Source organism: Erythrolamprus reginae, chromosome 4 (genome assembly GCF_031021105.1).
Source record: "Erythrolamprus reginae isolate rEryReg1 chromosome 4, rEryReg1.hap1, whole genome shotgun sequence".
NCBI classification, from domain to species: Eukaryota; Metazoa; Chordata; class Lepidosauria; order Squamata; family Dipsadidae; genus Erythrolamprus; species Erythrolamprus reginae.
Window position 1 is genome coordinate 693,693 of NC_091953.1, and position 27,182 is coordinate 720,874.

The 27,182-nt window shown below is 52.8% G+C and overlaps 1 protein-coding gene across 4 annotated transcripts in view; it reads right to left on the reverse strand.

The window, feature by feature from the left end:
• Positions 1–96: 96 nt before the first annotated feature.
• The window catches only part of STIM1 (stromal interaction molecule 1), a 66,482-nt gene continuing 39,396 nt past the window's right edge, over positions 97–27,182 (reverse strand). For 2 of the 4 annotated variants that reach the window (XM_070749360.1, XM_070749364.1), the window contains exons 3-13: positions 21,891–22,005; positions 16,239–16,350; positions 15,617–15,732; positions 11,293–11,470; positions 10,386–10,563; positions 8,184–8,351; positions 6,248–6,348; positions 4,790–5,031; positions 3,812–3,892; positions 2,833–2,902; positions 97–1,034 (exon numbers count right to left, since the gene is read on the reverse strand). In XM_070749360.1, the coding sequence (XP_070605461.1) occupies positions 536–1,034; positions 2,833–2,902; positions 3,812–3,892; positions 4,790–5,031; positions 6,248–6,348; positions 8,184–8,351; positions 10,386–10,563; positions 11,293–11,470; positions 15,617–15,732; positions 16,239–16,350; positions 21,891–22,005 (1,860 nt within the window). In that variant the 3' untranslated portion in view covers positions 97–535. The remainder of the gene's footprint in view (positions 1,035–2,832; positions 2,903–3,811; positions 3,893–4,789; positions 5,032–6,247; positions 6,349–8,183; positions 8,352–10,385; positions 10,564–11,292; positions 11,471–15,616; positions 15,733–16,238; positions 16,351–21,890; positions 22,006–27,182) is intronic. The other 2 variants (XM_070749362.1, XM_070749361.1) reach the window with 1 other exon arrangement.

The following is a 27,182-nucleotide window of genomic DNA, read 5'->3' on the forward strand; positions in this document are numbered from 1 at the left end:
CAGGAGCCATCCCGGGGCCCTTAAGAGGAAATGAAAGGCCGGCTCCTTTTTCAGGGGAGGGGGACACCCCATAAGGACACCACAGGGTCAACCTGATTAAAATAAGTCTACATGCTTTATTATTATATTCAAAACAGTTTTAGGAAAAGCAGCTGGCCGGACCAAGGAGCTGCCCCCCTTCTGCAGCCTCGCTGGCCAGGCGGCCACCTTCCTCCTTTTGCCCTGAGACACAGCCAGATGGGCTCCCACGTGGCCACTCCGGCCTTTCTCCACCAGCTACACCGAGTGGCCGCGAGAGCCACAAAGCTTTGGTTCTGCTCCCGAAGGACGGCCGCAGTCCAGGGGCGCCTGTTGGGGTCCCCTGGCTCCGGCCGCGCGCAGGGGAGCAGCGGGCAGAAAGGGGGGGCAGCGGGTGCAAGCCATGCGCAGCCAAGCAGGGCGCTCCGGCCCCGGGAGGCCCCCCCGCGAAGAGCGTCTCTGTCTCCAGCGGCCGTTGGCGGTGGAGGGCGGCCCAGGCCTTCCGTGTCCCCACTGGCTACTTCCGGGGCTTCTTAAAGATCTTCAGAGGGAACTTCTTCTTCCCGTGGCCTGAGTCAGTCTCCTCGCCGGTGGAGCCGCTGTCCTCTTCGCCCGCCGCGGCCCCCCCCTTCTTGGCCGCCAGGTGTGGGATGCGGCTGTTCGTCTTGCCGGGCAGGAGGGCGAGGGCAGCGCGGCCATTGGCAGGGGGCGAGGGGGTGTCCGGCTCGGTGGAGCTGGGGCTCTGCGAGCGGGAGGAGTCTGCCGAATGGGCCCCCGCCGGCCCCAGCTCCCCCAGGCTGGCCGCCTTCTCCAGGCCCCCGGGAGGGTGGTGGTTGAGCGGGGGCACCTTCTTCATCGAGAGTGGACTCTCCGACTCGGACGGCTCCGTCGGGGACGGCTGCTCCTCAGCCGGTTTGCTCAGCAAGGCGGGGCGCAGCTTGGGCATGGAGATGGACGCCCGCGGGAGGTCACCCAGGTGCGGGATGGAGGGGTCCGAGTCCGAGCAGGTCAGGTCCCTGGAGGGGGGGGGGAGGTTGGGGGTTGAGAAGACGGGAGTCAGTCGGTGAGCCTGGAAGGACTGGATCCCATGCGCCCTTGCACTCAGGGGCCCACAGAGCAGCCACCTGCCTTCCGATGCCCCCCCCGCCCAATTCTTTCACAGACTGAACCCAGGGAAGGCCGGCTAGCGGGGTCCCTCCATGCCACCTGTTCTGTCCGGCCAGGTCAATTATTAGGAAGCCCCCACACGCTTGGGACACTGGTCGAGGCAAAAGTAGTAACATGAACACAAAATCCAGCCAGAAACAAGTGGATTCCCAGGCGTTGCAGGCGGACAACATTCCCGCCTGAGGAGCCCAGATAACAGTCCGGGATGCTGGACAGCCAGAGGCATAAAACCTCCCTAAGGAGGCGTGTCTGGTATTTTTCCCCTTCCCTCACTGTTGAGGACTTAACCACCTTCTGTAAAAGCAGGAATCAAGATCTGTGGAGTCAGAAACAGTCTCTCTCGGCCCTGTTCTCATGGTGAACGTTGCTGGCCACACCTCTTCTCCCATCTGTCCTTTCTTTCTTTCTTTCTTTCTTTCTTTCTTTCTTTCTTTCCTTCCTTCCTTTCCTCCCTTTCCTTTATTCACTTTTAGATTTCTACGCTTCCCCAACCCTCAGACTACTGACAAGGTGTTGCTAAATGTCCCATAGATCTAATCAATGCCTAGACCCCCTTCTAGAGAGATATTCGTGCCTGGCTCTCATCCTTCTGACCTTTGCATCTATGAGATGCAAAGTCCCCATCATCCTCTGATTCAGACATAACCATATAGTCTCTGGTGGTTCCCCAGTCTCCAATTCCCTGAGATGCCAGTACTCCTCCGTCTCCTGGTCCTCAAACTCTGTGACCAGCTGAGCCAGACGTGGACCACCCACAAGACCACCCCCAAGTAGGCCAATGCACAGAGGCAGCTACAAGCAGGTGGAGGGGGAGGGCAGGCTCCCTTTCTCCCATCCGGGGGGCATGGGGACGGGTGTGGAGGAATCCAAGTCCCAGCCCGACAGTCCTGGGGGAGGAGCCTCTGGATGGGAGGGGCGCTTGCCTCTTCCAAAGGGGGCGGGGACTGACTCTGCCTGCAGATGGATGGCGGAGAACGCTGCCACCATCTTGGATGGGGGGGGCTGCTGGGGACGCTCTGGAAGGGCCTCACTCCAATCCAGAGAGTGCTGGGGGGGGGCTATAAATGCTACTGCTGTCCTTCCAGGCAGCCCCCCCAGGCGAGCGGGCAAACGGAGCCACCGCCGCCGAAGCCGGGCCATGCGAACCGCCGGACACACGTCGTCCACAGCACTTCAGAGCACAACAAACGAGCCACGCACACTCCCACCCGGGGATCGAGAGAGGTGCGGTTAGTGGGGGCTCACGGGAAGCCACAGCAGGCACCACCACACCCCGTGCAGCGGCCGACGGCCGGCCGGAGGTTAGGCGAGGGGGGCCATGCCGAGGCCAAGCAGACAGGACGGTACCCTGAGCTCTCCGTCTGGCCGTACATCCCCGAGGTGAGGTCGGGAGGGGCCAGGCTGGGCAGGGCATCCATCTGCAGGATGTAGGAGGAGGTGGTGTGGTGGTAGAGGATGGGCAGCCCGTGGGGGGCGGGAGCCGAGGAGGAGGAGGAGGAGTATGGTGGTGGCGCTGTTGGGACGTCGATGCTGTTGCTGCCACCGGAGAGGCTGGGCATTCGGCGCAGAGCGACTCTGCCGGGCAGGTAATGCACCAGCGGTCCAGACTCCCCCTGGCCGGGGGCCTGCAGGTGACTCTCTACCAACCTCTGCGATCCCAAGGAATGCGGGGGGTCCACCAGGCGCTGGCGAACGACGCTGCTCGTCAAGGTGGGAGCTGGGGGGAGAGAAGGGAAGAAGGGCCTGTTAGAGAGAGAGAGAGAGGCTGCTGCGGACGGCGCTTGTCCAGGAGGGAGGGAGGGAGGGAAGGATGGGGGTCAGAGCCTGCCCGGCTTTCCCCCTAAGCCCCCCTGCTTTCTTCTCCCCCCACTCCCGGTGACGCAACCAGCCAAGGAAGACGAGGTGAGCTTTCCCCCAGTCCGGCCGAAGCACACAAGACCACCGTCTGGCTGCCTCCCTAAATGCCAGCCCCACCTGTCGGCCCCGGCCCCACGGTGCCCAAAGCTGCCAGCTAGGCCGGAGGGGCCTGTAGACGGAAGACAGGGAGTGACCCATAAGGTGCACAAAAGACACGAGGCAGAATCGGGCCCTGCTGGGAGTGAAGCGAAGAACCCGGAAGCAGCCGGTTGAGGGGGGACCACTCAGCGCCATCTGCCCCACCCACCCGAGCCCCCCTCCCAAGAAGGGGCTCCTGCACCTCTTCCCTGGATGGGGATGATTTGGAGGGGGAAAACTGAACTGGCGAGGAGATCTATCGGGTGGGGGGGCTCCTCCGTGGGGTCTCCCTCCCCGTGTGACATCATCCCTGGGGAGAGAAGGCCCCCCTCCCATTTTGACCCCCTTCCACGCAGCCCTGAGAGACCTGATTCTGCTGGAGGGGGGCTGGGAACCCCCAAGTGGGGAATTCTGGGCGTTGACTACGGAAGTCTGCACCCCCATCCCCCAACCCCCCACCCCCGCTCTGCTTTCAGGGCCCTCCCAAAGGGTCAGCGGAGAGCGCGGGTGAGGATTAGCGGTTATGCCAGAAGAGAGAGTCGCCCAGACGCGGAGGCAGGAAGTGGCACTCGCGGAGTTTAGTCCGGGTGGGGGGGAGGTGAAAGCGGATCGGAGACAAGAAGGCTCAAACCGGGCGGCTTCCAGAAGGCCTGGTCCTCCGGGCAGGGGGCGAAGCGGTCACTGCACTGGCGCCCCATAAGCAAGGCCACGTCTGGCATCAGCAGGCGGGAGAGAGAAAACGTCACTGGCGTCGAGGTGGGTCCCACGTCCGGCGGGGCTCCTCAGCAACCAGGTACTCCCCCCCTCGAGGTGTTCTGTGCCGGAAGACCCCTGGAGCCCCCAGCCAGGACCCTCGAGACAGAGGCGGGGCCTTCCCAGGGTCAGGACGGGGCTTCTCTGGGACCCTTCCTCCCAGGGCGGACCTAAAGGGCCACGACCCTTCCCCTCCGCCCCCCCGTGGACTGAACTAGGCTGATCCTCAGCTTACAGCCACTCAGTTAGTGACCATTCAAAGTTAATCGCTAAGAAAAATGACTTAGGACCGTTTTTCACACTTATGACCATTGCAACCTTCTCCGCGGTGGTCACGTGATCAAAATCTTGACCACACCTGACAAGCGACTCGGAGTTAGGATGGTCGCGGGATCCTCTTTTGTGACGGGGAAGCCCGATTCACTTAAAGACCGTGTGACTAACTTAACCAATGCAACGATTCACTTACCAACGGCCATAAGACGGGTCGTAATCCAATTAAAAACTGGTTGTAATTTTAAAAAATGGATGATGTCTGGTGGTGGTCACTTTGAGCATTGAGCCCATTGTTTTGTGTTGGGTGAATGTTTTAGTATTACTATAAAAATCAATTAAAAATTATTTTTTTAAAAACCTTAGAGGTTGTAATCTGAAGGAGGGTGGAGCGGGGGCGTGTGGGGAGGGGGGAGCCCGAGGGGGAGGGGCAAATATTCACTTAGCAACGGTCATAAAACGGGTCGTAATCCACTTGAAAACTGGGTGCCACTATGGCTGTCATCCTAGGGCTCTGATTGAGGAGGAAGGGGTGTGGGGGGGGCGTCTGCGGGGGGTCCCCGGGGTCCCCTCCCCCACCTACACTGCATGGAGAGCGGGGAGACCATCTCGTCGTCCAGGTCGTCCACGTCGTCCGTCATGATGAAGTGGGAGGGGTTGGGGCGCGAGGGGCCCCCGCCCACCCAGCTGGGGTCGATGTTGAGGGCCGTGACCAGCGTGGGGATCCCGGGGTTGCTGACGATCTGGAAGCCGCACAGCGCCTCGATCTGCTGCCAGCGGTGGAGCCGTTCCCGCAGGGCGGCCGTCACCTCGCTCAGCGCCTGCCTGTGGGGGGAGGGGGAGAGTAAGGAGGCCAGCGGAGACAACGCGGGGGGGGGTAGAACCCTACTCAGGCCCTACACCCCCCCTCCCCTGGCAACACCACAAAGAGTCCTCAACTTGCAACCGTTCGAAGTTGCAACGGGACCAGTCCTCACAGTTGTGACCGTTGCGGTATCCCTTGGGTGCTCGCTGATCACAACTGGCAACTGGCCTTTGTCTTATGTCACAAAATCAACCCAAACCTACATGCAACTCCATGGTGACCCTCTTAACCTTCACCCAAACAACGATCCCACAAACCTACAAAGGAACCCTGTGAATCATTGGTGAAAGGATGGACACATTCGGAAGGACAGAAATGTAAACTCTAACTCAAGTCTAGAAACTCAAAACTTTCTTTTGTAAGAAAAGATCTTAAAAGCTGTAATCGGGTCAACAGATACTAAGTTGTCACTATTTACGACATCTGATAAATTCTTAGATATGAATTTATCTCTTCTTTGAGGAATGACCGTTTCCTCATTGCTTATTTGACCCCTGTGACAACCATTAAGTGTCGGACCACATGATTCTTGACCAATGTCTCTTTTTCTTGGCCAAGAAAGAATTCTATTCTATTCTTCTTCTTTCTTTCCCCTTTTTCCTTCCTTCTCTTTCTCTCTCTCTATTTCCTCTTACACATGTAAGTGTGTATTTTGATTTATAACCCTATTCTCTAAATCCATATACATTTGTACCAATATCCGCATAGTCCTTTTACTCCACGTGTCCCCTCCCCTATTTATCTTCAAGAAAGATGATATTTTCTTTAAAAAATAATTCAACCAAGACCCACCTAACGACGGTCTCGCTTAGCACCAGAAATGGACATTAAGTCGAGGACTTCCTGCATTTATCCAGGCTGCCCCATCCCGAGGTCCCCTGGGTGCCCCCCTGCAAGCTCCCCAGCCGCTTCTGACCAGCAAAGCGAATGGCCGGAAGCCGTATTCGCTTAATGACCACGTCAAAACAACTGCAACGATTCGCTCACTGCACAAAATCAGGCTCACGAAGCACTGTGGTCATTCAGTGGACACCTGCCCTGCTTAGTGACGGAAATCTTCCTTTCCAACTGTGGTCGCCAGTCAGGGACCAGCCCCCCTGGAAGAGCCCACCCCCCTCACTGCAAAGGCTGCTGGGAGGAGGGGGAGGGGAGGGTCCGTGGCCCCAGGAGACTCACTTGGCGCTCAGGATCTTGTGGTCCACGTCGTCCAGGGAGGAGCTGTGGGCCACGTGGAAGGTCCCAAAGAGGGTGTTGCGCTTCTTCTTGATTTTTTCGGCCTGGGGGGGGGGAGAGGAAGGGAGGGGGAGGCATCAGACCACTCAGGGATTAGGATCAGGAAGGGAATCGAAAATGAGTCAGCAAGGGTTGTTTTGCCTCTGCACAAATCGATGGCAAGACCACACTTGGAGTCCTGTGTCCAGTTCTGGTCAGCTCAAGAAGGATAGAATGGAAGTGGAAAAGGTGCAAAAAATGGCAACAAGAACAATCAAGGAAATGGAGCCCCCCCCCCCACCCCGATGAAACCAGGTTGCAAGGCCTCGGTCTCTTCAGCCTTGAAAGACAGAAGCGTTGAAGGGGTCACTCGGTCGAAGGGCATAAAATCCTGCATGGGACAGAAAAGGTGGATGGAGAAAAAAATATTTCCTCTATCCCACAATACTAGGACAAGGGGCCACTCCCTGAAGCTCACAGGTGAGAAAGTGAGGACAAATCAAGGGGAATATTTCTTCTTCACCCAGAGGGTCCTTGGTTGATGGGACTCCCTTCCAGGAGAGGTCGTGACAGCTGTCAGCCTGCAGAGCTTCAAGGCAGCATGAGACAGATTCATGGATGATGAGTGTATCATAGGTGGTGATTGAAACGGAGGTCCAAGTGCCACCTCTATGTTGGTTGAGGAAGACAGGGTCCCCTTAGGGAATCCCATGTGTTGGGGGTCAAGGGAAAGGGAGGGTCTGGCCTTCTCTTTCTCTTAAATCTTTCTTTCCATCTCTCAGCTGTGGGGAGGGGGGCGTTTGCCCAGGTTCGCCTGGTGCCCCAGTTGTGGCCCTATTTGGACAGGGAGTCATTGCTCACAGTCACTCATGCCCTCATCACCTCGAGGTTCGATTACTGCAATGCTCTCTACATGGGGCGACCTTTGAAGAGAGTTCGGAAACTCCAGATCGTGCAGAATGCGGCCACGAGAGCTATCATGGGGCTTCCTAGATTCGCCCACGTTTCTACAACACTCCGTGGCCTGCACTGGCTGCCGATCAGTTTCCGGTCACAATTCAAAGTGTTGGTCATGACCTTTAAAGCCCTACATGGCTTTGGACCAGAATACCTCCAGGACCGCCTTCTGCCGCACGAATCCCAGTGGCCGATAAGGTCCCACAGAGTTGGCCTTCTCCGGGTCCCGTATACCAAACAATGTTGTTTGGCGGGCTCCAGGAGAAGAGCCCTCTCTGTGGCGGCCCCGGCCCTCTGGAACCAACTCCCCCCGGAGATTAGAACAGCCCCCACCCTCCTTGTCTTTCGCAAGTTATTCAAGACCCACCTATATCGCCAGACATGGGGGAACTGAGACATCTCCCCCAGGCTTTCTTATATTTTATATTTGGTATGTATGTGTTGTATGGTTTTTAACAGTTGGGGTTTTTTATATAATTTTTATTATTAGATTTGTTCCATTGTTATACTGTTTTTATCACTGTTGTGAGCTGCCCTGAGTCTTCGGAGAGGGGCGGCATACAAATCTAATAAATTATTATTGCTATTATTATTATTATTATTAAAGATCCCCAAGGGGGACAATTGGGGGGCCACTGTGGGACACAGAAGGCTGGACTCCATGGGCTGTGGCCCCATTCAGCAGGGTTCTTCTTAGGCTCTTAACTCACAGACCGCTCTCCACACTCCTTCACACGGCTGCATGATTCGATTAGCAGCCATGGCAAAAAAAGGTAGAAAACCATCTTGGATTCACTGAACGACCGACTCGATTAGTAGCGGAAACTCTGGTCTTGGTTTGGCTGTTACGTTGAGGGCTGCCGGGGGGTGGAGACCCCTCCCTGCTGTTTTACAACGGGTTGGGAGGGGACTCGGGGGACCCCAGAGAGGGCCACTCACTCACCCCCTCCTTGGCCAGGAGCAGCTGCTTCTCCGCGCTCTGCTTCTTGACGTTGTAGTACTGGACCTCCACCTCGTGGGTCAGCTGCAGCCACTTCTGGAGGGCTCCGGGGGCCGCCCAGCTGCTGTGCGACTCCAGCTCCTTCTCCGCATTCCGGAGGGCCATGCGCACCTGGGGAGGGAGGGGAGGGGGGATGAGAGCACGTGCGCAAGACACACCAGGCAACAACCCTCTGCAGAAGAGCAACAGCTTCAGGCTCCAGGGCCAGCGGAGGGTTGAGCCTGTCCGAAAGGTGGCCGGTCAAAGGGGCTTTGTCCAGAGTGTTAGTACCATGTACATAAGGGGTTGGGTTTGGCAATATATAAACAAACTATCAATGTATGTTTAAATGAATCATGACACTAAATCTTTAAGTGTTAGTGCTGCAATTGGCCACTAGAGGGAGCCAGACGCCTTTCTCTCTCTGGTTACTCTCTGCTGTTTCTGGCTTGTCTGTGTGACTATGCTGTAGAAGGGTGGGTTCAAAGGATGGTTTAATGTATGTTGTAAGGAAGGCTCATACTGCAGTATGCTTATAATATTGTGTATGTATTGAGAGTGATTGACTGATGTACGAAGGTCACGTAGAAAGGAATGAACCACTTTTTTTTCTCTCAGCCTGCAGTAATGGTACGAATGGGAAACTTTAGATAGACATGATTTGAATGGTCAGGAGTGTGTGTGTAAATTGTGTGTTTCTTCAGACAGAGAGCGTAGCTGCAGCCGTGTTTCGAAATGGCGCCTGTAAGCGATGGACGTTACAAGCTGCATGTTCGTCATTGAATTTCTCACTGCAGAGAAAGAAACTGTTGGGAACATTCACAAACGTTTGTGTGCCGTTGATGGAGAATCTGCAGTCGACAGAAATACGGTCAGGCGCTGGGCACGGAGGGGGAGGCCGTGAGAGGCCTTTACAATTTATGCATGGTATGCTTGTTTGTATGTATGTTTGGTTTTACAAATAAGGGTTTTTTTAGCTGTTTTAGTATTGGATTTACATGCTGTTTTTATTACTGTTGCTAGCCACCCCGAGTCTGCGGAGAGGGGCGGCACACAAATCCAATAAATAAATCAATAAATAAAATGTTTCAATTCAGTTCCTTGGCAACTCCGGGGTCCCTCTGCTCGACACTTAACCCAGAGAGTGACCCCTGCAGAAAGGTCCAGGGAGCAAGAAAAGGGACCATTTGCAGCCTGGGGCTCAGGTGAGGGGCCCCAGGTGGGTTTTCTGGGAGACGTTTCATCACCCAACTAGGCAACGTCATCCATGTGGGGAGGCAATGGGGTTTGCAGGGAGGAGGAGGAGGAGCAGCAGTGTGTGTGTGTTGTGTGTAGGGGGCTTGGCTGTTTTCCCGCAGACGTCTCATGACCTGACCAGGTAACACCTTCCGTGCTGTAGCCATCATCAGCATGGTACCTGTTGTGTATCCTTCTTGCAGCTTGAGGAATATTCAGACTCAGAGGAGGAGGAGGAGGAGGAGGAAGGTGATTTAGAGATGGTAAATTTCCCAGATTGAGCCACAGAGGACACGGTCAGTGGAGACCATGGAGCTAAGGACAGGCACATGGGCTCAGATGAATCCAGTGGGGGAGAGGAGAGAGGGAGAGATGCTCGTTTTAGACGCTTTCAGAGACGCTTAGAAGAAGGAGGGAGGAGATATTAGAGGGAGGAATTAATTAATCGATTACCTCACGTCCGGGTGTGAAACGGAAGAGACGCTGATTTCGTCAATCTTGCCGTTCCAAGACAAGCTCCGGAGCGTAAGATAATCTTTGTGTGATTTATTTGCCTGCTTTGATGACTTCTGGCTGGCCCTGATTAGCCCATAGGTTTTAGAATGACTTGTGGAATGTTTTTATGTTACTACCAAGCTAATCTACTTAACTGCTAAGGATGGAGAGGAGGAAAGGAAAACACTGCGTGTAACGTTGTTGTATTTCAGCAGAGAACAAATACAAACGTTGTGTCTTACAATGAGATGCATTGAGTGATCTTTTATTCCAATTATTATCTGCACGAGCCTGAAACCAGAAAAGTGTCTAGTGCGGATTGTGAAACGCCTGCGAAGAAACAGCCGAGCCGAGAGAGGCACCGAGGGCCCTCCCCCCACCCCGCAGCCCAGGGGCCCAGCAGGGGCCACCCCCTCCCCTCCCCCCCAGGCCTACCTGCTCCAGCTCCTGCTCGGCGTACTTCTGCCGGCTGAGCTCGTTCTCGGTGCCTTCGCGCAGCTCCCGCAGCCGGTGCGCCTCCTGCTTGGCGATGCTGATCTCGTCCTGCAGCCGCTTCTCCAGCGAGACCTTCTCCACCTCCACCGAGCGGTGCTCCTCCTGCGCCTTCTGCAGCCTGGGCGAGAGGACGGGGGGCGGGCGGGGGCGTGAGTGAGTGAGTGGGTCAAGACGGTGCAGAGGTTGGAGTGATGGATCCACTAGGAGGCCTGAGGGGCACTTGGGAGGGGGGGCTTCAGGAGGGAGCGGGTGCAGCCACAGAGCATTCTTTCTTTCGAGGGGGTTCAAGGCCATCCTGTGCCCACCCACCTGGGCGGAAGCAGAAGGAGGTCTGGCCACACTGGCACAACCTGAGTGGGCAACGTGACAGTTTTGGGGGGGGGGAAGGGATTTTAACTTTCAACTGGGTGGGAAGCTCGGATTCAGAGTTTGCAACCGATGGACTTTGGCTCCGGGAATTCATGAGCCTGCAGGGAAGCCCAAGGCCAGCCAGAAGACCCCCAAGACCCCCAAGAGCATTTGGGAGGAGCCTTCTGCCCATGATTGACCCTGTCTCTTCGGGCAGCCTCTCTTGGTGGAAGGGCTGGAGCAAGGGCAACCAGAATAAAGAAATGGGTTGGGGGCCACCATCGCCCTGACATACAAGGGAGCCCCCCCCCAGTCACCCTGTGGGGAATTCATCCAATGTTTCTCAAGGGAGGAAAAGGAAGAAGGGAGTGAGGGAGAAGAGGGAGGGAGGGAGGGAGAAAAGGAAGGAAGGAACAAACAAAGGGGAAAGTAAAAGGGAGGGAGGGAGGAGAGAAAGGGAGGGAGGGGAGGGAGGGAGAAGGGCCCCCCACCCACCCACCTTTCCTGGAGGTCATGCAGGCTCTGCTCCGCCCGGTGGAGCCCCTCCAGGTCCTTCATCATCTTCTTCATGTGCTCCTTGGAGTAGCGGTTCTGGATGTAGGCAAACCAGCAGCCGCCCACGCCAATCACGATGGAGACCACCAGCATGAAGTCTTTCAAGTGGTTGTGGCGGGTCACTGGGGAGGGGAGGGGAGGGGGAGGGTCAACACCAAGGAGACCCACCCAGCTCCTCCCCTCCCCCCTCTTCCTGGAGCCTTTGATCTGATCCCCGGGGCAGAACACGCCCACTGGCTTCCAGATTCCAGGGAAGGGAAGGGGGTCATCGTCCCTCCATCCGTCGGTCCTCTCTCCCCGTAGCCGGAGGGCTTTCAACGCACACGTCTGAATGGCCCAGAATGGGTGGGCCGAAGAAGCTTAGAAGACCCCCCCCCCTTGGTCTCTCTGCAGCACCAGAGCTCTCAGGAAGGGACCTTGGAGGTCTTCAATCCAGTGTTTCCTAACCTTGGCCACTTGAAGATATTTGGACTTCAACTCCCAGAATCCCCCAGCTTGTGCTGGCTGGGGAATTCTGGGAATTGAAGTCCAAATATCTTCAAGTTGCCACGGTTGGGAAACAGTGTTCTAGTCTAACCCCACAGTCAAGCAGGAGGCCCTAGGCCAGTGATTGATTGATTGACCGATAGATTGGATTTATATGCCGTCCCTCTCCGAGGACTCGGGGCGGCTTACAACATATAAAAACAACAGAAAGCAATAGACAAATCCAATTAGTTGCACTAAACAAGCAATCTAAAATCCCCAGACACATTAAAATCAATCATACCCATTCAGACAACCGCCATACAGACATTCATCAGCAGGGACTGGAGTCTAGTGGCCCCCAGCCTGCTGGCATAAATGAGTCTTTAGGCTCTTGCAGAAGGTGAGGAGGGTGGGGGCAGTGTGAATCTCTGGGGGGGAGTTGATTCCAGAGGGCCAGGGCCGCCACAGAGAAGGCTCTTCCCCTGGGTCCCGCCAGACAACATTGCTTAGTCAACGAGACCCCGAGAAGGCCAACCGGTCACTGGGATTCATGCGGCAGAAGGCAATTGAGTAAGTAAACTGGTCCGATGCCATGTAGGGCTTTACAGGTCATTACCAACACTTTGGAATTGTGTCTGGAAACCAATTGGCAGCCAGTGCAACCTGCGGAGTGTTGGAGAAACATGGGCAGACCTAGGGAGGCGCATGACTGCTCTCGCAGCTGCATTCTGCACAATCTGTAGGACTATTGCTATTTTAGATTCTAATTATTAGATTTGTCATTATGTATTGTTTTTATCACTGTTGTGAGCCGCCCTGAGTCTATGGAGAGGGGCGGCATACAAATCTAATAAATAATAATAATAATAATAATAATAATAATAATAATAATAATAATATATTAGATTTGTATGCCACCCCTCTCCGAAGACTCGGGTGGCTCACAACAAACAATACACATCCAATATTAAAAACAGTTTTAAAAACCCTTATTAAAAAAGTAATCCTACAACCGAACAAACCATACCTAAACCATAGTAGCTGAGGGGTATATCAATTGCCCCATGCCTGGCGACATAGGTGGAATTTCAGGAGCTTACGAAAGGCGAGGAGGGTAAGTATGTAATGTACGTATGTATGTATTTATGAATGCATGTAATGTACGTATGTGTTCATGCATGAATGAATGAATGAATAAAAGGAATATAATAAACGTCCAGCCACTAGTCTGGAAGAAGCCAAAAACGCAGTTCAGAAAGAGACTGGGAATTGTTTTCGGTTTGCAGCCAGATAAAAATCTATGCAGGAAGAAGGAAGGAAGGAAGGAAGGAAGGAAGGAAGGAAGGAAGGAAGGAAGGAAGGAAGGAAGGAAGGAAGGAAGGAAGGAGGAAGGCAGGCAGGTGACCTCCTTCTCCTGGGGAAGAAAGAAAGAAAGAACGAATTGTTCTTTTAGCAACAGGTAGCAACAATCCACCTTTGTCCCAGGGATCAGGGGGCTTTTCGTTCAGGATAATGGGCTGGTGGGAGCCAGCAGCTTCCTCCATGTGAAAGGGCCGAACGGGTGGTCAGCAGGGTTTGTGGCTGAAGCCCCCTGGGAGACCTCTGGCCTTAAAGAGGATCCACTGGGGGCCGAGGGGATCGGTGTTGCCTTGGTGCACAGCTGGTGACCCACGACCGGATTCCTCCGACCGCAATCTGCACGCCACATCTGCAGGGCGGTTTAAGAGGGTCTGGGCCCACCTGGAGACCACGTGCCTTGTGTTGGGGCAAACCCCCAGGAATAAGAAGAATGGACCTTTGCCAGGAGGCTTCTGGGTTCTGTTGAGTACTATGGGTTTGGCAATATGTAAACAGACCATCAATGTATGTTTAAATGAATTATAACACTCTAGCTTTAAGTCCTCAACCATCCTAACGCCACAACCCTTCAATATAGTTCCTCATCATGTTGTGGTGGCCCCCAACCATAAGTCTAGCCCCAATTCTCCCAACAGAGCTTCAAGCTGATTGGCAGGAAGGTCAGAGGGAGACCCCCACTGTCAACACCTGATGGGTCAGATTGTAAAAATAGGTTCCAAGGTGGCCAGAATAGAAGTTTTAGTTCCCCAGTGCCCTTACATGCAAAAGTAAGAATATAGTAGAGGTTCTCTCTCCTTCCTCTAAACTATCCCTTTAAATCTACAAACGCACATAAACACACGCAAACACACACACACACACACACTAAGTTAGGTCTGAAAGCACCCCAAATGCAGGGAATGAGCTCGGGGGGGATTAGACTCCCCGTCCTTTTCTCAAAGGCCATGAAATAATCTCCGCCCTGTTCTGGAGGCTTCACCAGGATCAAATAGAGAAAACACACACGCAGGGGAAACGCTGCCTTCCAACACAAACACAAAGACACACCCTAGGCAGTGCAAGGGGAAACGGAACAAGAGCAAAATCCCCATTGCGTTTGCAGGCCATCCTCGACTCACAACAATTGTTTCTGGGGCTAAGAATAATAATAATAATTAATAATTAATAATAATAATAATTAATAATAATAATAATTATTATTATTATTATTATTATTAGTCCCAGAAACAATTGTTGTGAGTCGAGGATGGCCTGCAAACGCAATGGGGATTTTGCTATTATTATTATTATTAATAATAATAATAATAATTATTATTATTATTATTATTATTATTATTATTATTATTATTTATTAGATTTGTATGCCGTCCCTCTCTGAAGACTTGGAGCAGCTCACAACAATGAAGCATAGCACAAATCCAATTATTAAAACAGTTTAAAACCCTTAATGTAAAAACAACCAAACATCCCAGGCATAAAACGGAAGGGCCTGGCGGCAGAGGTGGGTTTCTGAGAATGAGGTGGACTTTCTTCCTCCCTAAAAGAGGCTGATAATTTGGGCGTGTAGCATCCCCCCCCCCCCATCCCTAACCAGCTGCTAACCCTCTTCCCAGCTCCCCCCTTGCAGGCTCTTTCACTGTTACTCTCTGCAGAGAAGGTTTTCCAAGCCCAACGTCTTCATTGCTCTAACTTTCCCTGAGTTTCTTTCCAGCCCTAACCAGGTGCTAACAATGTTGCCAGGTCTTCCCGGCTTGCAGGCTCTTTTTTCACTGTTACTCTCTTGGTAGAATGTTTTCTGAGCCCCAAGTCTTTGCAAGGCTTTTTTCCATTGTTCTACTTGCTCCAAATGTTTCTTTCCAGCGCTAGTCAGGTGCTAACAATCTTCCCAGCTGTAACCCACTTGCAATCTCTTACACGTCACTCTCCTCCTCGAATAAAGTTTTTTTAAAGCCCTTGACCAGGGGATGAAATAATGGGCTGAGGCTGAGCAGACGGAGGAGGCCTGGCAACCAGGTTCTTTTCCCTATTTTCCTCCCAAAAAACTGAAGTGCGTCTTATACTCCGGAAAATACGGTCGTTGCTCTGTGGACCCCAGACCCAATAAATAAATAAACATAAATACAATAAATTAATAGATACATGTTCTCCTCCCCCTCCCCCCAGCCAAGAAAACCAGGCTCCCCGCCAGCTCCCACAGCCTTGTCAGCCTCCTCGTCATCGCTACAAAACCACAAGGAGTTGTGATCACACTCACAACAGGTCACACTTCCTTAGCCAAGCCACAAGGGAGGGGGGCCACGCGGCTTCAGGGCTGCCGGGAAACAGACTCCCGCCTTCAAAGCGCCTGGACTAACCTTCCCGCAACCCCTCGGCCTGCTCAGCTCAGGATGATGGGGGCCACAGTCCAGCCCACCCTCTCCACCCCGACTTGGGTCACTCACGGAGAGGCGGCCCGAACAGCACCGTGTCCAGGGCTTTGAGCTGCATCTTCTGCCGGTGGCTCCTGTCGGTCATCTTCAGCAGCGTCCCCGTCATGGTGGCATTGGTGACGGCCAGCCTGCAAGGCCGAAGGAGAGAGAGACCAGCGCCTGAGCAGGAGGGGAGGGCAGGCGCCTCCATTGCCCCCCAAGAGAGTCTGCTCGAAAGAATCGGGGTTCAGGGGTGGGGCCTCGGGGCTTGCCCCCCTATCCACAGAAGGCCTAAAAGTAGCACTGGTTGGGGTTTGTCTATTTCCCCCTTTTTCTCCTCTATTGCATATTCTGCACATGAATTTTATATCTTTTGTCACGTATTCTAATTGTGCTCATAACACAGCGACCTTGATTACCCTCTGTATACTTTAGGACCTGTTTTATGACGGTCTGATGCCTTCTCTCCCCCTTGCCCTTCCCCCCACCCTTTCTAAATATTTAAACTCAATAAACTTTATTTTTTTTAAAAAAAAGTAAAAAAAAAAAAGAGAGAGAGAAATCACGGTGGTTTTGAGAAGCAAAGTGGGTCTCCCAGGGGCCTCCCCCAAAGCCCCCCCCCTCTGGGTCCCGGGCCATGGAGGGGCAGGTTGACCTGGGCATGGCGTGTCCTGTGAGCTGAAGCTTCCGGAAGGTCTCTTCGTATTGCGGGAGCTCCACATAGGTGATCAGCCACTGCACCACCTCCTCCACCGTCCAGTTGTAGACTGCAGAGAGAGAGAGAAAGTTTTAACCCCCACCCCTTCTGCTGAAGCCCCCCAGTTCTCACACTACTACCCAAGGTCTATGCGCATTGACCAACCATGCAGTAGGGCTGTAATATGATTATTAATATCTATCCTTTTGATTATCTGCTTTACTCCGTCCTCTGATTGATAGGATGGAGGCATTTAGGACATAAACACTCTAGAAAACGTCCAGAGATACTTTACTGGAAGAGCCCTCCACTCCTCCACTCGCCACAGAATCCCCTACGCAACTAGACTCACAATCCCAGGTTTAGAAAGCTTAGGACTATATTGCCTTAAACACGACACAAGCATAGCTTGTAAAATCCTCCTTCCTGTCAACGACTACTTCAGCTTCAACCACATACAAACACTGTTGACCTCTCCCGATTCCTAAGAGGTCAGCAAGGGGCGTGCATAAGTGCACTAGAGTGCCTACTTCAGCTTCAACAACAACAACACACAAACACACAGCAGATACAAACTTAAAGTAAACCGCTCCAAACTCGACTGCAGGAAACACAACTTTAGTAACCGAGTAGTTGATGCCTGGAACTCACTACCTGACTCTGTAATATCATCACCTGACCCCAAAAACTACCCTTAGAGACTGTCCACTGTTGACCTCTCCCGATTCCTAGGAGGTCAGTAAGGGGCGTGGATAAGTGCACTAGAGTGCCTACTTCAGCTTCAACCACAACAACACACGAGCACACAACGGATAAAACTTAAAGTAAACCGCTCCAAACTCGACCACAGAAAATACAACTTCAGCAACTGAGTAGTTGATGCCTGGAACTCAGTACCGGACTCTGTAATATCCTCACCTGACCCCCAAAACTTGAGCCTTAGACTGCCCAGTGTTGACCTCTCCCGATTCCTCAGAGGTCAGCAAGGGCCGTGCATAAGTGCACCAGCGTGCCTTCCGTCCCCTGTCCTCGTGTTTCTCTCTTACTAGCCTCTTGTATATAAACATTGTTATATCTTGGTATACCACCAATATGTACTTGACAAAACAAACAGATAAAAATAAATACAATAAAACAGATGATAATTATTCTCTTGCTTTGTCTGTCCACCAAGAGCTGCTGCACCAGAGACAAATCTCTAATCACACTTAGCACCTACTCGCCCTTAGACTTATATGTAGGCTGCTTCAGTGCCCTTTCCAGACCCCTCTCAACGGCCGACAGAGTCAGGGCTCCATCACACAGGAAAGAATGAAAACGTGATGCGAACGGAGACACCGAGCGATGTGAAATCAGGTCTTTGTCTGATCTCTGTATTCTCAGGAAAAGGCTGAAGAAATAACAACAGCCTCTACTCCTTCACAACCATCATCCCACTATATAGAGCACGGGTGAGACCACACTTGGACGTCTGTGTCCAGTTCTGGAGACCTCACCTAAAGAACGGATACTGATCAAACTGAACGGGTCCAAAGACGGGCTACAAGAATGGTACATCAAACTTATCAGGAAAGACTTCATGGACTCCATCTGTCTAGTCTGGAGCACAGAAGGAAAAGGGGGGACAGGATCGAAACATTTAAATATGTTAAAGGGTTAAATAAGGTCCAGGAGGGAAGTGTTTTTAATAGGAAAGTGAACCCAAGAACAAGGGGACACCATCTGAGGTGAGTTGGGGGAAAGATCAGAAGCCACGTGAGAAAATATTATTTGACTGAAAGAGTCGTAGATGCTTGGAACAAACTCCCAGCAGACGTGGTTGGCAAATCCACAGTCACTGAATTGAAACCTGCCTGGGATAAACATAGATCCCCCCTAAGATAAAATACAGGACATAGCATAAGGGCAGAGGAGATGGACCAGGAGGTCTTCTTCTGCCGTCCATCTTCTATGTTTCTATTGTGATGACCGCCGTGTGCTGGGCTCGTGTGACCCTGGGACACTGCAACACCTCCAGATGGATTCAAAAGAGAGGCCGTAAAACGAGACAAAGCTCACTTAGCGAATGTTTCCCCTGGCAAGAGAAGCGTTGGGGGGGAATTGTGGCCGTAGCTGAAGGACACTCGCAGTCTTTCTGCCGAGCCCGGGAGGCAAAGCACTCGGACTCTCCCTCCTGACCTGGCCATAAAATAAACAAGGCTTTGTGACTCATTTGGGAAGGAAAATAAACCTAAGAATAAACTGTGTTTACTTTTTTTAATTGTGCGGCTCATTTAGAAAGGAAAAAGTCACACACACACACACACACACACACACACCCTGCAGCTGCTTGCAAAGGAACCAGGGAGCTTCAGGAGAAAGAGCCCAGAGAAGGGCCGGCCCAGCAGCTGCCTGAGTCAGCCGAGGGGGTCATTGGTCACTCTCCTTAGGACGCCTCTGGCCAGGCACAGCCACTTAGCCTCGGGGGGCCCAGGCTCTGGGGCCTCCCCAGGGAGAGTAAGGCCTTTCCCCTTGGGGTCTCCCCAGGTCTCTACAAGCACAGGGGAATCACCCACCACAAGCTCCACCCACCCACCGTCTGTCTGTCATCTGTCATCTATCCATCTATCTATCTCTCTGTCAATCCATCTGTCTGTCCATGTATCTATCTATGTATCCATCCATCCATCATCTGTCAGTCTGTCTGTCTATCATCTGTCTGTCTGTCCATCCATCAGTCCGTCTGTCCATCCGTCCGCCTCTCTCATCTATCTATCCATGTATTTGTTTATTCATTCATTCATTCATTCATTCAATTTTTATGCCACCCTTCTCCTTAGACTCAGGGCGGCTTACAACATGTTAGCAATAGCACTTTTTAAAAACAGAGCCAGCCTATTGCCCCCCACCCACCCAATCTGGGCCCTCATTGAACCCCTCTCGGAAGGATGGAAGGCTGAGTCAACCTTGAGCTGGTAGTGAGATTTGAACCACTGACCTACAGATCTACAGTCAGCTTCAGTGGCCTGCAGTACAGTACTCTACCTGCTGCGCCACCCCGACTCAGATATCTATCTATCTGTACATCTATCATCTGTCTATCTACCTACCTACCTACCTACCTATCAATTTATCATCTATCTGCCTATCATTTACCTACCTGCCTACCTATCTATCCCTCTATTTTCTATCTCTATCCATCCGTCCGTCTGTCTGTCTATCCAATTCCTATCCCTGCCCACCGTAGTCAATGGCTGGGGGCCTCACAATTCCAAACCTAAGACCAAGACCCCTGAGATATTGGGGAGGGTGGGCATCCCGTCATGCCCGGTCCTTCTTTTCTCACCAAACGAGAGAGGGGCCATTCCTGCAACGGCTCTTCCCGGGCTTCAGCCTCCGGTCTCCCCTGGCCATCTGTGAGGCCCTCCCCTGCCCTCTTCCCAAGGCCTTCCGCCTCCTTCCCGTGATGGGCTGCTGACAGGAAGGGAAGAGCCCCCCAGATAAGAGGCTGCCCCAGCCGAGCCCGGCCCTTCACACACCAGAGGGAGTGGAGAGCATTGGCAGGGAGGAAGCCGCCTTATCTAAGGGAGCTCTCAGCACCCGGCTCAGCCTGACGCCTCCGCACAGGGCCTGCTCTTTGTCCATGGAGGGGCCCCCTCTGTCTTCCCAAGGGCCTGGGCACCGCGCCTGGTCCTGGCTGGGCTGGACACAAAAAAGTCACCCACCCCGGCCCTTGCACGCTGCGAGAGGACTTAAGTGTGGACTAGATTCTGGCCTCCTCCAAGGCCTCGCTACAGAGGGAGCCTCTCCCCTGGCAGTCAGACTCCAAAAAATGACGGGGAGGGGGGTGGACGATGGGTCTGACCCCCCCCCCTTCAATGAAAGGGTCACCCGCAGGAGAGATCCGAGGCTCCTCCTCCACCCAGGCTCAGCCCCACCTTCTCTGAATGAACCCCTCGCCAGGGACCCCCTTAAAGCTGCCCTCAAGCTGCAGGATGGAGCCAGCCTCCCTCCATGGCCAGAGGAAGAGAGACCCCCCCCCCCCAGCCCTACTCTATCCCCTCCCTCCTATCTGCCCCCCCCCCCCGTGCTTCCTCTATAAGGCAGGGGTCTCCAACCATAGCAGCTTTAAGACTTGTGGACTCCAACTCCCAGAATTCCCCCAGCCAGCTCTGGGGTTGAAGCCCATAAAGTCGCCATGGTTGGAGACCCCCTGCTTTAAGGCATTCCTCTGACCTCGCCCCAAGCCTCTCGGCCTGTACATCTCCACTAAGCACACACACACACTCCAAAGGACACCTTGAAAAAATATGTGTTGCTGGCCCGTCCTTCCTTAATGCCCGGCCAGCTGTGTTGCATGAAATCCCTGGCCAAAACCCTCCCAATCCAATTGTCCAAAGTATCAAAATAAACAATTCTGTGACGAAGGGAAACAAACCACACCGTCCTGCAATAGGTTTTCTAAAGCAGAGTTTCCCAACCGTGGCAACTTGAAGATATCTGGACTTCAACTCCCAGAATTCCCCAGACAGCGAATGCAGGAGTTGAAGTCCAGATACCTCCAAGTTGTCCAGGTTGGGAAACACTGAAACGCTAGAGGGAGGAGAAGCAGCTGCTGTGGAAATTGAATCAGGAAGGAGTTGATAGACTTCAGGAGAAACCCTCCCACAACACCTGACAACACAGTGTCCACAGTGGAGACCTTCACACTTCTAGGTTCTATCCTATCTCCAGACCTAGAATGGTCCCCTAACATCAACAACATCATCCAAAAAGCACCACCAAGAATGTTCTTTCTGCGCCAACTCAGGAAGCTCAAACTGCCCCAGGAGCTGCTGACCCAGTGCTACAGAGGAATCATTGAGCCTGTCATCTGCACCTCTGGAACCGTCTGGTTCGGTTCTGCAACCCAACAAGACCAACACAGACTTCGGAGGAGAATCAGAACTGCAGAAGAAACAATGGCTGCCCACCTGCTTTCTTCCACTGACGATTCATGTAGACTGCAGGAGTCAAAAAGAGGGCGGGGGAAAATATTGACTGACCCCTCGCATCCTGGACACAAACTGTTTACTAAGTCTGCACTGCTGTTACTACTAGTTTTTCTCCTCCTTCCTATCACCCATCTCCTCCCACTTAAGATTGTATGACTGTCATTTGTTGCTTGTATCCTAAGATGTTTGGATTAATATTGATTGTTTCCGTGTTGCTTCTTTGACCCCTATGACCATCATTGTTTTTTACCTCCTGATTCTTGACCAATGTCTCTTTTCGTATCTTGCAAGAGAGATTTAAGCATTTATTTTTTTGGCTTCTGCTCCTGCAGAAGGCACATGAGATCTCGGCGATTTTTCTTTGCTTTTGCGCATGCGCAGAAACAAAAAAATTGCCAAAATCTCTCTCACGCACACACGTCTCCTCGCAAGATTCTGCACGAAGCAAAAATACAGAAAAAGGAAGAAAAAAGATGGTGGCACCATAACGGCCACAGTGCAAACTGCGTGATCTGGCGGTGGCCACTGGTGGGCCGTCCCCTACTGTGGCAACCCACTCCCCTGCCAGCCACGCCCTCCTTTCCCGGCAGCACCCCCGCCCCCCCCCCGCCAGTTGTGGGGTGCCCCCTGGACTCACCTTCGGACACCTTCCAGGACTTCCAGAGATCCTCCACGCTGATGAGCTTATCCTCCCCGTGGAAGGTGCTGTGCTTGACGGTGGGGTCATGGTAGTTCAGGTCCTCCCGCAGGAACTGGGGAAGGGAGAGAAAGGGGGGGGTCAGGCCTGCCACCTCCAGGGCCTTCCCTTGGGCGGCCCCTGCCATTCAGTTTTAATCTGGGTGGGTCTTCCTTCCTTCCTTCCCTGAATCTGTCTCTCTCTTTCTTTCTTTCCTTCCTTTTTTTCTTTCTTGCAATAGCCTTTAGACTTATGTACCGCTTCCCAAAGCTTTCACAGCCCCCTCTAAGGGGTTTACAGAGAGTCAGCCTCTTGCCCCCAACAATCTGGGTCCTTACTTGACCCACCTGGGAAGGACGGAAGGCTGAGTCAACCTTGAGCCAGTGGGCAGATTTGAACTTCTGAACTACAGTTAGCAGGTAGCTGAAGGAGCCCGAGTGCTGCACTCTAACCACTGAGCCACTCCAGGGGAAGAGCCTTCTCTGTGGGGGCCCCGGCCCTCTGGAATCAGCTCTCCCCGGAGATTCGTTCTGCCCCCACCCTCCTCGCCTTCCGCCAGAGTCTGAAGATTCCGCTATGCCACCAGGCTTGGGGCGATGAGACTCTAGACCCCCCTGACCCATGGAGGTTACGCATGGTGGTCGTTTGAGGGGGTAGGATTGGTTTTTTTAAAATAACAGATTAGTACGTTTAGTTTTTAAATTAATTGGATTTAGACGATTGTATGGTATTGTTTTCCTTTCTTATGTGTTGGAAGCTGCCCTGAGTCTTTGGAGGGGGGGGGGCATAGAAACACAGAAACCTAGAAGATTGACAGCAGAAAAAGACCTCCTGGTCCATCTCGTCTGCCCTTATACTATTTCCTGTATTTTATCTTAGGATGGATCTATGTTTATCCCAGGCAGGTTTCAATTCAGTGACTGTGGATTCACCAACCACGTCTGCTGGAAGTTTGTTCCAAGCATCTACTACTTTTTCAGTCAAATAATATATTAATCCAAGTCAACAAATAAAATAAATAAATCCGAGTGGCTCTCGCTTTTAAGAAAACCCCATTACAAAAACATTTGCATTTTTTGGAAAAAAGCACCCAGCAAGCAGTTAGAAAACAAAACCGAAAAAACCGAAGCAGGAGATGCGTGACCACGTTTCCGGCTGCCTTCACCCCCCACCCCCCCACCCCCCCAAACCCTTCGGCTTGAGAAAGAAGCAGAGTCAAAGTGAGAGGAGCCAAAAAAACCCTTTTCCCCCCTGAAATGAGCCAGCAATGAGCTCACAACCACAGCAAGGGGGAGGGGGGGAAAGCAGCTAATTGCAACAGGAATCACAACACACACCAGGGCCACCGCTGGGCTTGAGGGACCCTTTCCTAGTGGACGACTGGACAACTGACCGCTCAGGCAGGGAGTCAGCAGTGGGCAAAAGCAACCACAAAAAGCTAATACAATATGGGAAGTGTTAGTGCCGCTTTGTAAAGGCTTAGTAAGGCCACGCCTGGAATGCTGTGTCCAGTTTCGGTCACCACAAATGACCCAAAAGATGTTGAGACTCTGCACTTTCCCCCACAGTGCATAGAAGAGGCCCCAAGAGGATCAAAGGCCGGGAGGCCAAAACATAGGAAGAAGGACTAGGTAACCCCCACGTAACACTTTTTTTTACCCCAAACGCCCTCACTCTGCTAAGCAAATAATTGACTCAACACTGTCAGACTATTCACTAAATCTGCACTTCTATTTCTACTAGGTTTTTCTCATCCTTCCCATCACTCTTTTCCTCCCACTCAGGACTGTGTGACTGTCACTTGTTGCTCGTATCCTTAAGATTTTGTATTAATGTTGATTGTTTCCTCGTTGCTTATTTGACCCCTATGACCATCATTAAGTGTTGGACCTCATGATTCTTGACCAATGTCTTTTTCTTTTATGCACACTGAGAGCATCTGCACCAAAGACAAATTCCTTGTATGTCCAACCACACTTGGCCAAGAAAGAATTCAATTCAATTCAATTCTGTTCTGTTCCTTCCTTTCCTTTCTTCCTTGCTAGAACAGGTTTCCCCCGAACGCCCTCACTCTGCTAAACAAATAATTCCCTCAACACTGTCAAATTATTCACTAAGTCTGCACTTCTATTACTATTAGTTTTTTCCCATCCTTCCTATCACTCATCTCCTCCCACTTATGACTGTATGACTGTCACGTTGCTTGTATCCTTAGGATTATTATTATTATTATTATTATTAATAATAATAATAATAATTTATTAGATTTGTATGCTGCCTCTCCGCAGACTCGGGGCAGAGTCTTAATTTATTTATTTATTTGTTTATTAGATTTGTATGCCGCCCTTCTCCGAAGACTCGGGGCGGCTAACAACAATAAAAAGACAATGTGAACAAATCTAATATTAAAAATAATCTAAAAAACCCCAATTTAAGAGACCAATCATACAAACAAGCATACCATGTATAAATTCTATAAGGCAAGGAGGGTGGGGGCAACTCTGATATCTGGGGGGAGCTGGTTCCAGAGGGTCGGGGCCGCCACAGAGAAGGCTCTTCCCCTGGGTCCCGCCAAATGACATTGTTTAGTCGACAGGACCCGGAGAAGGCCAATTCTGTGGGACCTAACCGGTCGCTGGGATTCGTGCGGCAGGAGGCGGTCCCAGAGATATTGATTGATGGCTGGGGGGGGGGGCATTGTGTGAGCTGCCCTGAGTCCCAGGAGAGAGGGTGGCATGTAAATCTGATGAATGAATGAACGGAATGGATGAATGAATGAATGAACGAATGGATGAATGAATGACTGGGTCAACCAGAAGCCATCATATGGAGTTAGAGACGTTGACCTGCCAGACTGGCTGACTGACTAAAATATTTGTTTTCGGCTTCTGGGGAGGGGGGGGGGCTCTGGGGGGTGTTTCGCCCTCTGCAGGCTCCAGGGAAGCCCCTGGAGGGTGAAGAACGGGCCTCCCAGGCCCACCAGAAGTTGGGAAACAGGCTGTTTCTGGCCCCCAGAGGGTGTGGGGGGGGCAGCTTTCGCCCTCCCCAGGCCCTGGATGATGGGTGTGGGCACTTGCTTGTGTGCGAGTGTTGGTGCAGGCGCTTTTGGCACCCGAGGGGGAAAAGTCTGGCCACGCCTGCCCTCGGAAGAGCCCTGGAGACCATCCGGGCCGTGCAGTGACCTTTGGCCAGAGCCATGGCTGGGGGGTGCGGGGGGTGTGTGGATTGAAGCATAGAAAAAGGGGAGAAGGGGGGGGGGGTGCAACTTCTCAAAGAGGGTCCAAGCCCTGCAGCCCAGGCAGCTCAGTTTCCCCGCAGCCCCCACCTGCCCAGCACAGCCGGTGACCTCCACCCGGAGCCTGGCAAGGTCAGCCAGACCCCCCCATCCCCCGGCGCCCTGACCTCCCCCTGGGGAAGCAGGCAGAGGAACCAGCTGTTGCCGGGTATATTTAGCTCAGGGAAGGAAAGCGATCCATCCTCCCGTTTAGGCTGCAAAGGTCCAGCCTCCACGGCCCCGGCAAGAGGCAGGCGGTGGCCGGGGCAAAGCTGCTGGTGATGCTGCTGGTGGTGCTGGGGGTCTTCTGGGAAGGCAGGGGCTGCTAAGGCAACTTCCGGGGGGGGAGGGGAGGAGGAGGAACCCCAGCTTCCCCCAAAGCCAAGACCAGGAGACAAACAAACAGGCTGTGCCTTCCTTTCCTTCCTTCCTTCCTTCCTTCCCTCCTTACTGTCCTTCCTTCCTCCCTTGCTTTCTTCTTTCCCTCACCTTCCTTCCTTCCCTCCTTCTTTCCCTCCCTCCCTCCCACATTCCTTCCTTCCTTCCTTCACTCACTACTGTCCTCCCTCCCTCCTTCCTTTCCCTCCTTCCTTCCTTCCTTCCTGCCTTATTTCCCTCCCTCTTGCCTTCCCTCCTTCTCCCCTCCCCTTCCTTCTTTCTCCTCCCTCCCTCCTTCCTTTCCCTCCTTCCTTCCTGCCTTATTTCCCTCCCTCTTGCCTTCCCTCCTTCTCCCCTCCCCTTCCTTCTTTCTCCTCCCTCCCTCCTTCCTGGCGGAGTTCCAGTTCTTAGCAGGGAACCCCGTGGGGGCCACATGGGCACACCCAGAAACCCCCCCCCATGTGAACCTCTCCCGCGTCCTATTTCAACAGACCGAAACCACCCAGAGAAGAGCAGAAGCAAAACGGCTCAACTCTCACAAAACGGGGAATTGAAACAGTTTGCCTGGATTCTGAAGAGGCCATTAGTTTAAACTCCCCTGCTTTTCATATTGATCCGCATTTATTGTGTCCCTAGGGAGATGGGGGCATTGAAACGGGATGGACTGGTTGGTTGATTGAATGGAGAGAGAGAGAGAGAAGATAGATAGATAGATAGATAGATAGAGAGAGAGAGAGAGAGAGAGAGAGAGAGAGAGAGAGAGAGAGAGAGAGAGAGAGAGAGAGAGAGAGAGAGAGATAGTGGCCTGGGAAAGCAAGTGAGGGGGAACGTGGCTCCCAAATGGCCAAGGGGTCTCCTTAACGAGATGTGATGGGCAGGAGGAGAAAGCCGATCTGGGGGGGGGGGATTTGGAGGGAGCTCAAATTGGATCTTGGTTGGAGGACTATATTAAGGCTGCCTCTGAGGAGCCCATCAACCCTGCCTGAGTGACATGTGCACACACACACAGAGCTATGGGTAGGAGAGGCCTTTCACTGCCCATGGATGGAGGGAGGGATTGGAGGGAGGGAGGGAAGGGAGGAAAGGAAGGAAGGATGGAGATAGGGGGAAGAGAAGGGAAGGGAGGAAAGTAAAGGGAGGGAGGGAGGGAGGAAAAAGGGAGAGAAAGAAGGGAAGGGGGGAAAGTAGGGGAGGGAGGGAAGGGGGCAGGGGGAAGGGCTCACCCTACTCCTTGACACCTATACGTGGCTGCTATTTCTCGCACTGAGGAGCAGCAACCGAGGGGAATCTTTGCAAGGGCTCCGGGGTCAGCTGGGGGCTCCCGGGGGCTTGGCTGTCTCAGGGCCCCTCAAGGGAACATCCTCACCCTCACCAATGAGGGCTCAGATTGTTGGGGCCAATCTGCTGAGTCTCTGAAAACCGCTCTTGCTAAAATGCTCTTGGTCTAGTGATCTCTCCGTCCCCCCTTCCTCTTCCACATCCATTTAAAACGCTGTTTCCAAAACCCCCGGAAAAGGGACCTTTTGTCTGGAGACCCTCTGGGGCTCCCCTTTTTTCCTCCCCCCCCCCCGTGGGACCCTCTCAGGGCCAGGCCTGCCCCC